Raw genomic sequence first — 16,323 nt, forward strand, 5'->3', positions numbered from 1 at the left:
TCCCGCTATGCAAACCACTATCTGAATGCAGACTGCTGTATGTTAAAAAGGGGTTGGAATTTGGACACAGGTTTCTGTGTTAATAGAGTGGGGTTTCAAAATGCCAAACTAATAGGTGTTGACAGTTACTGTGTTTTCTAAGAGTCCAAACCCAGTGGCTCAAGCACACGGTTAAAGATCCTAGTCACTATGACACTAAAAACCAAACCAAACCAACCCAATCCACCCCAAAAATCAACCAACCAAAAATCCCCCACCCTGAAAACACAATTAGCCCTTAAAAATAACACACAGGGTTTTGGCTATCTACCATGACTGAAGACTGGGCCTGATGACCGTCTACACAGGTCGGGTCTTCCATGTCCCAATACAGAAACTTTGATTTCAGTTTAATAACCTCACAAAACACCTAAAAATTCCATAGTTATTAACCTAAAGTTTAAGTCTAATTTACCCTACATGCACACTTTTATATACAATATTAAGATATTAATTGTTGATCCTATTGGAAACTTCAGTGGGAAAATGTAAGGATGGAAAGTAGGCTACATGAACAAGTTTAAAAATCTACCGCAATGTTAAAATTTACTCTCAACCCAAATCTTCAGCAATTTCAGCCAACAAGGACATACATCGTAGTTGTATACTACCAAAATAGTGTAACTTTGTTTCCTGGTTGTACCTAGAGAGATTTAAAGGGAAGCACATAACAGGTATCTCTCCAGGTATTAACGTCCATTTAAATACCTTTTATAAGTAACAGAATTAGGTTTACTTAGTATGTGGGTGACAGTGCTTTAAACAAAATAATCAGGATCCGAGTGTTCCCAAGAACACTATATATGTTGCTTTTCTACTTGAATTAGTACTGAACTGATATCCCAGCATACTGCAGCAAACATCATAATGCTGGTGGTGCTTTCTATCCTGAGGTTTTGTCCCAGTGAACCTAGAACAAAATAAAACTTGCTCCCCACTTGCTGTAAACAAAGTGCAATGGAAAAAATATTTAGCCTAAGGTATATGCATGCATGTGATTATGCAAAAGCTGTCAGAAGTGTACTCTTCCTCTTTTCAACCTGAATGTTGTTATCAAAACATGTGAATTATTTCCTGAAAAACTTGCTCAAAACCCTGGAGATGTGTTTTCACTGCATAGTGATACTCAAGCTTTTCTTGGGGTTTTAGTCCATATATTTCTACTGTCTCCTCACAAAGTCTAAACATAAACTAATCTACAAGGCTGCAGACTATCGTGAGACTGGCTTCTGCTTTGCAGCAAAGAGACCCAGGAGATAAACCAGCCTGAAAGTGCCCCACTAACCTTTCTCCTTAATGAAAGGACAATTTTCTAAAACCTGATAATGAAGGGGAAAGAATCTCATAATACTCCACAAAAGAAAATTGTAAGATACTGGCTCAAGCCCCCAAAAAGAAACCGAGAAAGAATTAAGTTACTGTACTGACTCTGCCATGGCTGGTAACATTTCTGCTTAGAAGCAGCATCCTTGTACTTGCACATGCAACCATGGTATTGATCTTTTTGGGTGACCGTGAGGTGAAGACATACTTTTTGCAATCAGAGTGTTAAAAACGCTCTGAGAAAACATTACTTAAAAAAAAAAAAAAAAAAAAGTGTTTTTTTCAAAGATGAAGTGCATCCAAATTGCCAAAGGTTGTAAAAGCACAACTGTATTTACTCTAATCTTGGCATACAGTCCCAAAGCAGAGAACAGATCTGTATTTGGTATTTGAACTCCTGCACATGAAGTTTTTTAGTTAAACAAAAGATTAGAAACTGTAATAATCTAATACCTAAATACCAACTATAGAATTAAGAGGTCTTTAATGAATCAGTAAACAGAAAAATAAAATACATCTACAAAAACTTACCAAAATATAATAAAGAATACAAATGTCTCAAATTATTCCCCAAGCCTAACAGATTTAAGCATAGACAGCAATGATGCTTAAATTAAGGTAAAGGTAAAAATCTTAGACTGTTCTACAGTAAATAAATTCCTTTTATTTAATGCCTATCAGAATTCTTTAACAACAGTCCTGTTTAACTGAAACACCAATGAATAAAATACACGAAGCAGAAACAGAAGTCTATTCCTTTCTGTCATTCACAGGAGGAAATAATACTTATAGCTCAACTACCCCTGCATCTAGCAAAATATTTTTCACCTACCTTGAGAAGAGCCATCGTCCTCTTCATCCAGTGTAAGATCAATGACAGCTCCTGAATCACTTCCTGTGACCTTCCCGCTCTGAAAGACAAAACTCCTTCATTTTGCAAAAGCAAATCCAGGGAACGCGGGTGGAAAAGGGCTATGAATTGAACATTCAGAAGGAGAGGTCTCTGAATTTTACACTCAATTAGAAAGGAACTGATGAAATGAGCAGGAGGAGGAAATTTCAGACAAATTTCCCACGACTTGAAAAACAGACAATAACCAAATGACTGTACTGTGATATCAAATATTGAAGTATTTTTAGTTTCATAAGGAGTAAAAAAACCCTTACGACCAGTAGCATATTGTTATTTTACAGGTAAATAAATAACAATTTGATGTTACAGAGTATCTTTCAATTATGACTCTTAACATTTTAATCTGGTTGTTATCTGTGCTTTCCTCTCTAGCAGTATAACCTTTTGACAGAACAGTCACCAGGACAATATATTATTTATTTTGAGACAGGTCAGCCAATGCGCCTGTAAAGAAACTGTCTTCACAATAAGGAAAAGCCTCATTGGAACCTGTATGCTTACAAAACATGTCATCAAATGCCATCAGAAAACTAATTGTATTCAGCTTTTTGAAGTAATTTTGTTACTGTATTTTCATCCACTGTCACAAATTTTAATGTTCTATTAATCTATGTATGAAGCCATTTATAACCATCTCTTTTGAGAGAATAAAGGGACCTTTTAAGCTATTGTGAAGGCTAAGTGTTATAAAAAACCCTCCAGAGGACCAGAGGATTTATCTTCTGGATAATTGTTGTCCCTTGGCTGTTCAGACTGGAGCCCAGGTTTTTAAATATGCTGGGGGGGGGGGGGGAGTATTATGTCAATTTCTAGTTCCCTAAACTTGCTGCAAATATTAGGGATTTTTTTGTTTGTTTTGTAGAAGAGATGACCATTTATTGTTGGACTGAACTGCTCCCAATTTATGGATTAAACTAGACAAAGGGTTTGGACAGACAAAGGGTTTGGAAAGCAACATAATTATCAAAATCTCTGAACAATTAACATGGAAAAAAGCATAAGCGTTACTAGCCCCACACAGCCTGTACAAATCCCAACATGATAAATACTAGGAAGATGAGATTTTTCTGTGCAGTCAGATGGGGACAGATGAAAACCCCTAAGCATTGAGATTATCTGCTCTATGACCTTTCATTTGGGTAAAACTAAGCCTTTAAGGAGGTCCTAAAGACAATTCTCACACAGGCAAGGCTTCGAGGAGAGAGAAAAGCCTTTATGATTACTAAATGCAAACAAAAGCTGTGTCCAAATTATCGGTCACTGAATTTGGAGTGCCTGACATGACTGTTCTCTTCATTATGCAATATTAAAACCCCTTTTCTTTTTGCCTTAAGTTCTGACGCTGCTACTGATGAAATTCTGCTAACTACCTACAGGATATACAATTTGAGTAAGAAATATCTAACTTTTCATGTTCACAGGCAATAATGCCTCTATAGGGACTCTATCTTTGCTATACATAACGAAACATCTTTCAGATTTATTAACCATGGATCTCTTCTGTTAAGCAATTTCTATTTAAAAGAACAGAGCTTCAGTTTTCTTAGTATGATGAGCTGATTTACCCACTTGAAGCTTAAGATAAAAGGCACAGTCAAATAATCAATGCTTGCCTGATTATTATAAAGTCAAGAGGAATTTCATTCCAACTTGATCATCTTCCCAGTCAGTGGTGTGCATTTTGAACTATGGCTCTCTGCCAGGAGAATGAAGATTGAAAAATGGAGGGGGAGGTTTATAAGGACCTACAAATGGAAGTATTTGGAATCATTCCTGCCAAGAACAAGTAATAAATGGTTCTTAGAAAACCCTGTACTCAACCCATCAAGAAAATAAAACCACTCCTTTTGCATATCATGACTATTTTACTCAGGAATTCTCTCGGAAAAATTTTTGTTGCTACAAGGACTTGTGAAAACTCCAGTTTACAACAGAGGTATGTTTGAGGAAAGGCTAGAAACAACTGCTACTACTTCTGTAAAAAGAAGGGAATGGGATTCTGGGGAGGAGACAGCTATGTCAGACACCAGAAGAGCAGATTCAGATGTGCTGCTCTGAGCAAAATTAGAAACCACCTTAAGAAGACTTGCAGCACTGATGAAGGCAAAAGGAAGCCTGACATTGGACTTTCAGTCATGTATGAACAACATTCATATTTATGTCAAAAACTGAAATAAGATAGCAACTCTTTCAGCTCCTAATATTAGATTTCAGCAAGCATTAGGCAGAAACTGGTAACGCAGATAAGCAAAGTCAAGGCATTCTGCTCTGCTATCAGTTTTCTGCTTTATCAAAACACAGGAAGCCAAGAACCTGAATCTGTTTCAGCTGACCTCTGCAAAAGCGCAAGATGATGCAATCATAACACCTTTTCATCAGCACAGTCACACTAGTGAAATAATTAAAACCATTTCATGAGAATGCAAAACATATGCCAGGTGCTTTAGTTCACAAATTGCCTAGCACGTCTGAACAACAGAAGATTCAGTCACCTCAGCTGGAACAGAAACAAAATAAACACAGTAATATAGAGTGATCTCGATCTATTTAAAGATCGTAGTTACAAAAAGCCTCAAACCAAACAAAACCACAACCGCCCAAAACACTGTTTCATTTGGTAGAACTAGAGCACCAGTCTGCAAACAGACCAGAAGTGGCACTTAAATCTGATTGTTTACAACAGCATTTAGGTAGTGTCTAACAATCAAACAGAAAAAAGTTTACATTGAGATTTAAAAGAAATGTAAACTGCCAAACTCTCTTTTTCATCCTTCTTAACAGCTCACCTATCAATGTATACGCCTTTAAACTCCAAGTAAGTAGAAATCCTCCAAAACACTATCATTCATGCTGCCATTTTGGACCTGTTTCATCCATAGCTGATGAGCTAACTTTCTACAACCTGGAGGTAGCAACATCATGAACTGAACTATTCTGGTAACCACAACTGTATCTGAGTTGCCTTATTTTAAATATTTCTCTGCTGTCACATAGCAGCCAGGAGCGTAATAATCTTGGCACAAAACAACACAACAAAAAAATTAAATTAAAAATTAAACCTAACAAATCCTACTCTGAAACGTCACAGTTTTAAAGATAAACATGAAAAAAATTTAGGAAGAAAGCAAGAAAAACCAAAGACTTCATCTTTTTCTGACAATTTTAATATAGCCACATCTTTTTCCTTCATCTGGTCGGTGAACTTCCATTTGCAATTAAGGTATTTTACATAAAAACAATGTCCCATAACTGAGTATTTCAGACTGAATTATAATGTAGATCCAGCCAAAGAAGATGCATGCCATTTGGAGCTGAAAGGTGAAACACTAGGTGATGGAGGGGAAGAGGACTCTAAGGTATGATTAAGAGCAGAAACAAAGGTGAAAAAAGGCAGCAAGGGGAAGAGAGAATTACAAGCCAAGCATCAGCTGAGTGTGCACCACCACAAATACGGATGTATAGTGCAAGTGTGCTGTAATGCTACTCTGCTGTTCTCAGTGTTGTACGTTTTTCCTGAAACAGCCAGCCAAGGAGAAGGCACTTCACATTTACAATCTTGATCTGTTTTGAAAAGTATGTTCTTTAAAGAAAATCTTCTCAAATAGCAGGCCCTCTGCTCCAGCTTCTTCAGTCTGCAAAGTCATGTCTGCATTTACCAATAAATAACTATCCCTGGGCTGTGTTTGCATGCCAAATGCCCCAGGCAAGCGCGAAGGAAAATAATTTTAATGCCAAGCGCATAATTTGTGAATGCGGCAATTGATAGACCCTAGAAGAGGGGCAAAACCAAAACAGTAAATCCTCATCCCCTTCAAATATCTGAGTGAAACCTGCTTAGTCCTGAAACAGAGCCTAAGTCACAACCTCTTCTACACACCATGTAATCAGTTAAGTGTAAACTGCTTTATAGTGCATATGGAAGATAAAATATGCAAAAGTATGTATAAAATGAACGCAATTATTCAAATTTTTGCATTTCTCTCACTTAAATTCGTATTGGAAATTGGTATTTCTAAGTCTTCTACTAGCTACAAAACGTTTGCTGAAAAGTGATCTACATTACTGATTCTTCTGAGTAACAGTTTAAAATTTTTTTTCTTTTTTATAATGAAAACTACTAGAAACAGACTTTGCTTTCACTTCTTACATATTCATATTACAGTAATAACACTTCAGGGTTTTCAACTAAAGGTTGGTAAAAATTACCTATACTCAGAATTTCATGCATTTTCCACCGTATATACTATAACAATATAACATCTGCTTTCTTCCAATCCCATCCTTTATGGGATATTTATGGATAAAGACTAAAGTCTTCTTAACAAATAAAGTACTGACAAATAGATGCACGGACAAATAAGATATACTTCTGAGGAGAAGTGCTAGGAAAAGGCAGCAAGAGTACAGTTTTCCTTGAGAGGGAAAAGAATTAATACAGTGACTTTCTAGAACCAATGCCATATGGATATTATAGAAATTTTAAAAACAAACATAATAATGTTCTTAAAAGTAATAAAAATCCTGGAATTTGTTAAAAATGCACAAATACAGAGAACAGGGTCACCCAAATTTGGAGTCACATTTAAGATACGCAATAAAACCAATGTAAATGCTTTGTAATTAAGAACTTTCTTTCTTTTGGAAGACTCTCATTATATCCCAGATGTCATTGACTGCAATATCTAATAATTAACCTATGCAACAGTCAATAGTAACTTAAATCGGGAGAAATCAGAAAGGAATCAGCTTCGCAGTAAAATGAAGGATTGAAGAGCTCTGCTGTTGAAATAATTCAGAAGCAGTTTCCTCATCTGTCTCTGGAAAAGCAGGGGCATTGAGACAGGCTATTATCTTTTTCTGTTTTTCCACATGCTGAGACCATTTCACAGAGTTGTAAAATACACTGTAGTGGAAGAACACCATCCTAACTTTGCTATCCAGCAACTTTTTCAGACCAGCACTGATGCAAATTAGGTTGATTCATCATTTGTAATTTTGAAAAGAGAGAGCAAAAGAGAAAAAGGGGTGGGGGTAGAGGGCAAAAAGCTATTCCAATTCCATAAGGACAACGAATACAACGAAGGAGACTGAATTTACAGGCCAAAGCACATATGGTAGACACAAAGTTGAGAAAAGGGAGTATCTCCCAGTGTAACTATAATTGTGAAATTTAACACAAAGAAGTAGTTACAACCTCACAGCATACATATGCCAATGGCAAACTAGTGAAGAAGACTGGAAAGCAATTTCTAGAACTCAAAGTGAGCAACCAATGTTACCCGCCACACCATTTTGTATAACAGCACGCATACAATGCCAACATGCCACAAGTATTGTACCACATGAAAAAACAAATAGTAGATGTTGGTATTTTGAAGGAAGTTGTGATTCACATATGATATATATGACAAGGAAAAAAAAAGGTTTTGGTATTATATAACGCCACAGTTCAGTTCATCACATAGAGATAACAATGCTATTCATTGTAATGCCACCTGCTTTTCATAAAGGAACAATTCAGCATGTGAAAGTGGAAAATTAAGGGAAAAAATGCAACAACAAAAAAATACAGTACAAAATAAAAATTAATTCCAGGATAATAAAGATCTAAATTCTGAAGATTACATGTGGCACACTGACACAGTGCAGACAACTTTATTATTCACAGTTTCTACAGTAACAAAACAGAAAAAAAATCCAGGGCATTGTAAAACAAGACAATCCACGAAGCATCACATCACCACAATCATACGTGACGCACCAAGGCGTTATATAATAGCAAAATCAATCTTAAATTATGGGGAGTGATGTTAAAAGTATGTTCGGGGAACAGTGGGGAGGGTGGTGATGCAGTGTTTGTATGCATAATTATAAGGTCTATATGGTGTTTTTAGTCATCTGTATGCAAACTACAGATTCCAAGCACAGTCTAAACAGCTGTGGAAATTATTTAATACATTTTTAAGCATATTTCAGTCACTAACTGCTTCAATATCTGACTTATCACTCCTTGAACACCTATTTTTCCCAATGCAGTAGCACCCACAAAACTGGAGTAATTATTCCAGCCTTGCAAAGCTGTCATGAAAATTTATTTGACCACGTACCAAATATATTTGTCATCTCTTACCAAGATAAAAATGGAAATGATAATGCTGTAAAGGTAGCAGTTTACCAAGATCACAGTTTGCACAAACAAAATTTCACAGGGCTGCAATACATGTTTTGATAGTGTATGGCTGCATACTTATACAATACTCAAATACTATTCACTCACATTTTACATTTTGCATTTATGAGACTGCTGTGTTCCCCTTACGCTTAACTGATGCTGTGCAACACCTTCTACAGACCAAGAACAATGCAAGCATGGAAAAAATGAATAATCAGTCTTAGTAACCCCTAAGTATTATACACCCTCTCATTTCTTTGGTGCTAAGAGTAGACATTGGCTCTGATACCCTTATTCTTCACTATGAGAGTGGTGAGGCACTGGAACAGGTTGCCCAGAGGAGCTGTTGCTGTCCCATCCCTGGCAGTGTTCAAGGCCAGGCTGGACGGGGCTTGGAGCAACCTGGTCTAGTGGAAGGTGTCCATGCCCATGGCAGGGTGGTGGAACTAGACAATCGCTAAGGCCCTTTCCAACTCAAACCATTCTATGATTCTGTGATGTTAGTTAGAATCATAAATCAAGAAGGCTGAGAGACTGGCTGCCAGAAATGCTGTTTTCAGGCACTAGCAATCCTAATTCCAACTAAAAGCTATAAAGGAACACTTAACACAATGGTTAAAATATTTATCTACTTCTGTGATTTTTTTCTTTAATCAAACAGTTAAAAGGGTATATAATAAACACATACATGCATGCATGCACACACACGTGCCTCTTTACTGGTTCTTATGCTTTTAAGGTGAAACATCTACCTTGTTTCTCCAAAGCCCACTGACAGTTTCCCAACAGTACTATGTAGGATGGTCATCTTGGATGATCAGTAAATATATTTACAGTACTTTTCAGATTAGTTTAATGCAGCTTTTAAAAGCTATAATCCATTCCTGCTGTAATGTCATAATCAGCTAGACTGTCTCAATTTTTTGGCCTCAAATGACAAACAAGCCTACAAAACACAAGTATATTTCCTTACTGAAAGCTGCTCTCAGTAACTGCAGGTGGTCTAGGTAACACAGACATGGTCTCAGGGAAAGACAAATCACTTTAAAGTCATACAAGAATGGATTCATTTGAATTTTATTCCTTACAACAGCCAACCAATTCAGCTATGTCAAGTCCTGTTGGGAATTTTTTCAGATGATTCTTTAAATGCATTTTTTAAACTGTCCTCCTGCTAACATCTTTATAATTTAGGTTTCTGATTAGTCTTGGGTAAAGGTTCCACCTCACAGGTGAAAGCTAGTTGCATTTTAAACAGCACAAACATAACCCCAGAGACAAAAATCAAGTAGCCCATTTTACATATATAATTATGCATGTTTATTTTCAGTGACAAAACCATGAAATGCAAGGAAACATTAATCAGTAATGCTTCAACAATATAGAATTAATAGCTGCTTATAAATTGTAAGCTGACATACCCACTTTGTTCACATTTTTTCCCAACTGACATTCACAAAGTTTGTTACACATTGCAAAGTAAAGGGATAGGAGTTATAAATGTACTTTATTAACATTTACCAGATGAATTTCCAATAGTCAGTGGAAAAGCTTAAATTAAACTGAAGCTCAACCAAACAAATCAAAGCATCTCAGAAACAATGGGAAATGGATAGGACACTGATTTTCTTTTTTTGCCCCCCCCCCCCCCCCCTTTTAACTAATGTAAGCTGTAAAGGTGAAATGCACAGATGAAATTTAGACTGAAAAAAGATTTGCTCCGTAAGAGGATAAGGTGCACCTGAAGCAGGGAAGAGGGAAGAAATGACGATTCACCTGACCTGGTATTTTAATAAATATAATGTAATCGTTCTTGAACAGACTGACTTTATGCCAGCCATTTTTAACACATCCAACCACATTCGAATTTGTTCACTGTTATTTTATGTCACAACATAATAAAAGTTGCTTTCATAGATTCTCTCAGTATACTATAGCTATATTTATATATTATATATAATATATATAAATCCTGTATCTATAACTGGGATTCATAATAAAATACTTTAAAACCATTCTAAAGATTTTTTATATAATTAAAAATGCCTTTGCCTCTGCAACAGTAATATTTACTCCAATACATTAAAAGTGCTTGTCATGTCTTCAGAAATGCAGTTCTAGGATTCAAGGCAGTGGAATGACCATTGGTAAAATGACTAGGGCTGAGTAACAACCCTTAAATTTCTGTGTATGCAAGAAAAAGTTTCAGGTGAGAGATTAACACAAAAATAGTAAGATGCCCCCTCCCACATCCCTGTGGCCATTCCTTTTGAAGCAGAAAGAGAGGAAGGCTGAAAAAGGAGAAGCAGTCATATAGCAAAATCATACGTCCAGGCTGCTTACTGAAAGCTTTGACTATACTGACCTAACAGTATGCAACTATTGAGAAGCTGTATAGTTCCGGATAACCGAAGAGATGTACCAGACTAAAACCACAACAAAGCCAACAACATGTTCAATTTTAAAGCATCCTTCCAATACCTTCAGGTACTTGACATTGTGCACAATAGAGCTCTTCAAGGGGCACAGAGAAGGTGCATATAGCGATCACAGTATCTTACAGTGGGGATGAATTACTTAAATAGCAATAAAACAATGAAAAAAACTAACATACTGTAAGATGTAATGTAAGATACTGTGTCAACTTCATAAAAATAAAAAGTAATTAGGTTACTCCTTGAAGTAACAGCAGAGATTTCAAACTTATCAGGAAAAAGCACAGAAAATACAGATTTCTAGATTCACAGCACCAGGACCAAAGCTTTGTTATGAAAATGAGATGCAAACCCAAATATATGGATGTATTATATAAGCTTCCAGTCATTCCCTACTGTTTTCATAGTCATCTCCATCAATGGATATGGAATTTAATCAATGACATGGCAGCCATTATTTAAAAAATTAGTTTAGTTGACTTAGTTAAGGCTAAGTGCTTCCCCCCGCCACAACTGAAATGAAATGCTCTTATTTTAGGAAAAGATCTAATTATAAAATTCAAGAGTGGCAGATGATAAATTTATTAAGTTTACAGCCAAAGTCCGAATTTAAGTTTCAACAAACTGTTCTTAACCTGTTTTTTAAAAAACAGGAAACTCAGTTATCCTGCTGTTTGAGGTTCACTGCTGATACTGCACTGAGGACTTGAAATGTTATCTCACAGTTAAAAAAAAGAAAAAACAATTAAGGGAGAAGACACCCTGCTCCCCATATTACTGTACACACAGCCAAAGTTGCAAAAGCAGGAAAACACCATCCTATTTGCCTACTTCAGCTTTACTAGAAAGCAAAACCATGTAGGAAATATTAACTTAACACTTTGGGTAAGAAGGGGAACGGGAGAAAGAATTTTCAGTTCTGGAAGGTTAGAAATATGTTCTATTAGAATTAATTCAAATATTAACAGAAAGTTTAGTGAATACTGACCCCAGCTCTTGTGAAGCAGTAATAACTTTCAGCCCAAACTAGGAATGCTCTCCCATACAAAAATAAAAAGCTAGTAATACTGCAGCCAGTAGCTTTGAAGTATCAGGTTCAAACTGAAGGTACTGAGAGGACATTGTATAGTTGGTGCCAACAGAATTACAATTTAACAGTAAGAAGGCAGAAATACCCAATTATGAGCTAACAGAGTGAAGTAACATTAGAAGCCAAATGATAATTGAAAAGAATCAGAGACCTGATTGGCCAAAAGAGTCCCTTTTTCAATTTAAATTACCAACTAGATTTGTGTGAAGATATGAAACAATATGCTGTTACAGTAAGTTGCCTAGATGAAGTTAGGACCAGAGCAGGGCATGTGGTCAGTATGACCACAGTATGCAGCAAGAGGGAACAAAAAAGAATTATCTCCTTACAACATACTTTTCTTGTTTTTCTGGATAGATGTTCACCACAGTAGGCTGGAACAAGCAACTACCGAGTCAAAGACAGGATTTTTTTTTTTTTTTTTTTTTTTCCTTAAAATAATACATACCCATCATGGTGAAAGTTTAGAGCAGAGCTCTTCAAACAATAAACTAAATTTGCCAGTCTGGCTGAATTACAAATTCTATGAATCCCTAAGATTTGAAAATCTGTGTTGCTCTAATAAGAATAGAGTAAGTTGCTGCACAGTTCTCCTATAATTTGAGAACACTTTGCTCTTTTTCTTCTTTCTAGCCATTAGAAATGATTACTTTATTATTTCAATTTGATTTACTCCAGACTTGACAAAATGATAATCCTGGATCCATGATTTCCTTCCTCTAGTCACTGATGTCATAAGTTAATGCTACAACTAAGGAAGCATAGGATTGTGCAAATTAATTTTTATATTAACAATTTTATGTAATCAACTAGCTCAAGCATTATAACACCACCAAATAAAGTGACTGTGAACACAATATTTAAGATGAATATATGCCACTTTCAAAACATTTTAATCTTTAACGTGATCCATCAGAAAATGGAACGCTCGGTGCTGGTCTTACACTTTGGAAAATTGATGCAGTAAGTACAAATAACCTACCCAAGGCCACAAAGGTAAACATCATCAGCCAAGACAAAAACTCAAAGGTCAGGCATCAAGTCCTCTGTTCAGGCTATAACAAAGCAATAAATCTCATTCAATATTTGAAAGCCTTTCCCAGCAAGGAAGTTCTCCACAAAATTAAGAGTTTATCATGATCAATTTGTTTTTTCAGCTGGGATTTTTCTCTGTTTTGTCCACTGCTGAGCAACATAGACACTTCCAGTGAAGTCCTTAGTGTTATACAACACGTGTGAGGGTGCATGTGTGTACACACACATACACAGAATTTCAAAAGGATGAAGCCATTCTTATTTCATTTAGTTAACATAATGGAAAACTGTTTTAAGTGGTACACTGTTTCTTCTTCCAAAGTGGACCTACTATAATTTGTGATTTAATGATCAGTTTTCCATTTCAAAGATCTCTTGATTTGTCAGAATCTTTGACAAAAATAATGGCATAGAATCACAGAATAGTTTGGGTTGGAAGGGACCTTCAAAGGTCATCTAGTCCAATCCCTCTGCAATGATATGGACACACAGAATAGTAGAGACAAACCATGAATTAGATTCTCAAGCGTGATTCATTAGGAATGAATTATGACTAGCCCTCCTAGTTTTTAATCTTTATTTTTCATTGAAGAGCCTTTTAAACTACAATTTCATTTCTCTGACAAAATCCATATCTACTATCCTGAGAATTTCTAACCTGTAAAAATCACCTATGGAAAATTTACTGATCGTTTATTATAGTGAACTAATCTAAAGAAGTTAAAACAAAATAACAATATTTGGGTAGGGTTCAGTGGAGAAGAATAGGATGTGCTTTTTGTTAATTATATACTATATTGACAAAGACTATACTGACTATACTGCAAAGACAATGTGAAATGTAATGGAAAGTGTGAGAGGAAATGCAAAAAAACCTCTCACAAGATAAGCACATACAGAGACAACACTCCAACTCTAATTACTTGCCATTTAAGCAACAAGCCTGTTCTCAGCTCTTTTGAGAACATTTTTGCCAGTTCATGCACAACTGAAGTGATCCCAATTTTAATACAATTTGTATCAAGTACTGCCTTTGGAGGACAGATGACTGCAATCTTAGCCAGAAATATTAAACAGGAGAAGGAAAGACCTGCAATACAAATCTGTAGCTGACAGAGAAAATCAATTTAGAAGAATTAAAAAAAACCCAGAACAACAACAACAACAAAAAGAAAACCCCAGCACAACCCTCTAGTAGGTCCAATAACAATTTGAACAGAGAGGGTGACAGTGGTCAAGCAATTCCAGGTGGTTTCATGCATACGTATATATTTGTAGTGTATCTCTGTCTATTTCATTCAGCTTCTACTTTCTCCGTGCTCTTCAGTAATCAAGTATTTGATTTGTAAGATGCTACATGAGTGCCAGCAGGCATAAAATGGTATAATAAATACACTCTTCGCAAAATATAAAAGCCATGCACTTAGTGAAGAAAGCACAGCTCTTCAGCTAAGTGGAAGTCAATATCTCCCTTTCATTTTTTTTTCTTTTTAAATAGCTCTGCCTAGCCACTTAAAGAGTCCCAGCTGCCACAAAGTCATACAAACTCCAAGCCCTGCTCTGTTTAAGTTTCCGTTCCATAGCTCACTTCAGGAGTGCGAACAGGATACTTCTTGCTGAACTAGACTGTAAGAAATTTCCTTAGTAGACCAAGTGAAAAAACATATCCAATAATTTTTCCATTTTAGCTATTCACCTGAAGTCAGTTCCATTACAAAAGCATCAAGTCATTGGTTCTTGTTTTATCACACGCTTTATAAAGACAGGTTTGTTACAACAGCCTTGAAGGGGACTGGCAGTTAGGTTCACACTGGCCGTGTTCTTGGAGAGAAACACTTTGGAAGAACTGTGGTTCAATAGGGTGGGGCTTTTGGAATTCAGAGCTGGGTGGCCCTCTGGGACTAAAGTCCCAGAGCTAGTGCCAGATGGCACCACAGATTTCTTAGGGAATAGAATTTTGCTCTGTTCTAGAACAACATGGTTTATAGAAGAGGTGGAGGCACCAGACAGTGATTCTTTTATCACTTCGTTTGGGATCTTGCTACACAGGTAATTGGGGCCATTATTCTCCATTACATCTGACCAAGCCCTGTAGCGAACTTCTGCAGCTCCCCAGTAGTGTCTAATAGCAGACTCAGAGCGATGGCCTGTCACTGCCATTATTTCTCTAGGCCCCAGTCCTGCTTCACACAGTAGCTGGATGGTGGTAGTTCGGAGAGAATGGTTGGTGTATCGTTGAGAGAGCCTGGCTGCCACACTTATCCTGGGCATCATAGTACCTAAGTAGTTCACACCCATTGGTTCTCTTTTGTACCAGACAGGCTGTTCTTGCATTTGCTCTGATGTTAACTTTAAAGGATGCAGGTAAAAGGCAGGGGGCTCTGGAGGCAACTTAGACAAATAAAGCTCCAATGAAAAAACAGGACAGTTTGGGTCCCCTGGCATATCATACATTTTACCCATTTTATGAGGATCTTCTCCATTTTTTCCTTTGCCAGGATACCTAAACATAGCGTATCGACGCCCGTTCTTGTCCTTTTCAACAACAAAAGCATCTGGAGCCAAATCTCTTAAAATTTCCCTCCCTCGTTTGGCAAAATGCAACTGCAAATCAAACCACACCTTGTTGACGAGTGCCAGTGGACTGTGCAATCCCAGCACGCCAGATTGTTTAATCTTACGCAAGTCCTCAGCAGCTATAGGAGGATGGTGGTGAGTCTCATCCTTTCCCTGCATGCGCAGCATCTTCAGCACACTCACAAATACCATGTTTGCACTAGCAAACTCTTTGTCCTTCATTAAGCAAATCTGACGATTATAAGGTGACATTTTGAGATGCCGGTTTAAACCAGCACGCATTGACTTGTAGCTTGCCACACTGTAGGTATTTCCATCGTGATTCCTTATTGTGTAATAAAACTCTCTTAAGATATCATTGAGTTCACTTACTGGGACCAATTCAAAGCTAGGATCCTTGCCATTTTTGGCCAGCCATTGTTTTAATAGGTTAGCTGCCCAGCCAGTCTGCTTGTGGGTGTTTTTGATGCTCTTAGCATCCTCTTCCTCTTCCTCCAAGCCAAAGAGGACATCCTCGGGGAAGTTAAAATTCGTCTGTGATGCTTCTACTCCTTCTTTATTTTCTGATGAAGTCTCCTCCTGTTTCAACTGCTTTTTGAAACAATTGATCAAAGTTGTACCATCAAATATGCCACAGGTATACGGCACACAGCGAACTACTTTTTGATCTGAGAGCTGTGAAGTGCGGAGTAATACATAATATTTTGCATTTTACATAACAAAAAGCAGGTGGCATTAA

The 16,323-nt window shown here is 36.8% G+C and overlaps 1 protein-coding gene across 9 annotated transcripts in view; it reads right to left on the reverse strand.

Annotated features, from left to right (window-relative positions):
* ATF7IP (activating transcription factor 7 interacting protein) overlaps positions 1 to 16,323 on the reverse strand; it is a 107,573-nt gene that overhangs the window by 14,325 nt on the left and 76,925 nt on the right. For 4 of the 9 annotated variants that reach the window (XR_003990697.1, XR_003990698.1, XR_003990696.1 and 1 more), the window contains 2 exons: positions 12,996 to 16,259; positions 12,409 to 12,917 (listed from right to left, as the gene is read on the reverse strand). Coding sequence is in view for 3 of the 9 variants with exons in the window: in XM_030480554.1 (XP_030336414.1) it covers positions 2,195 to 2,273 (79 nt within the window). In the remaining 6 variants the exon portion in view is untranslated. Of the gene's footprint in view, positions 1 to 2,194; positions 2,274 to 12,408; positions 12,918 to 12,995; positions 16,260 to 16,323 lie in introns of those variants that run through there. The other 5 variants (XM_030480554.1, XM_030480553.1, XM_030480552.1 and 2 more) reach the window with 3 other exon arrangements.

Source organism: Strigops habroptila, chromosome 3, assembly GCF_004027225.2.
Source record: "Strigops habroptila isolate Jane chromosome 3, bStrHab1.2.pri, whole genome shotgun sequence".
NCBI lineage: Eukaryota > Metazoa > Chordata > Aves > Psittaciformes > Psittacidae > Strigops > Strigops habroptila.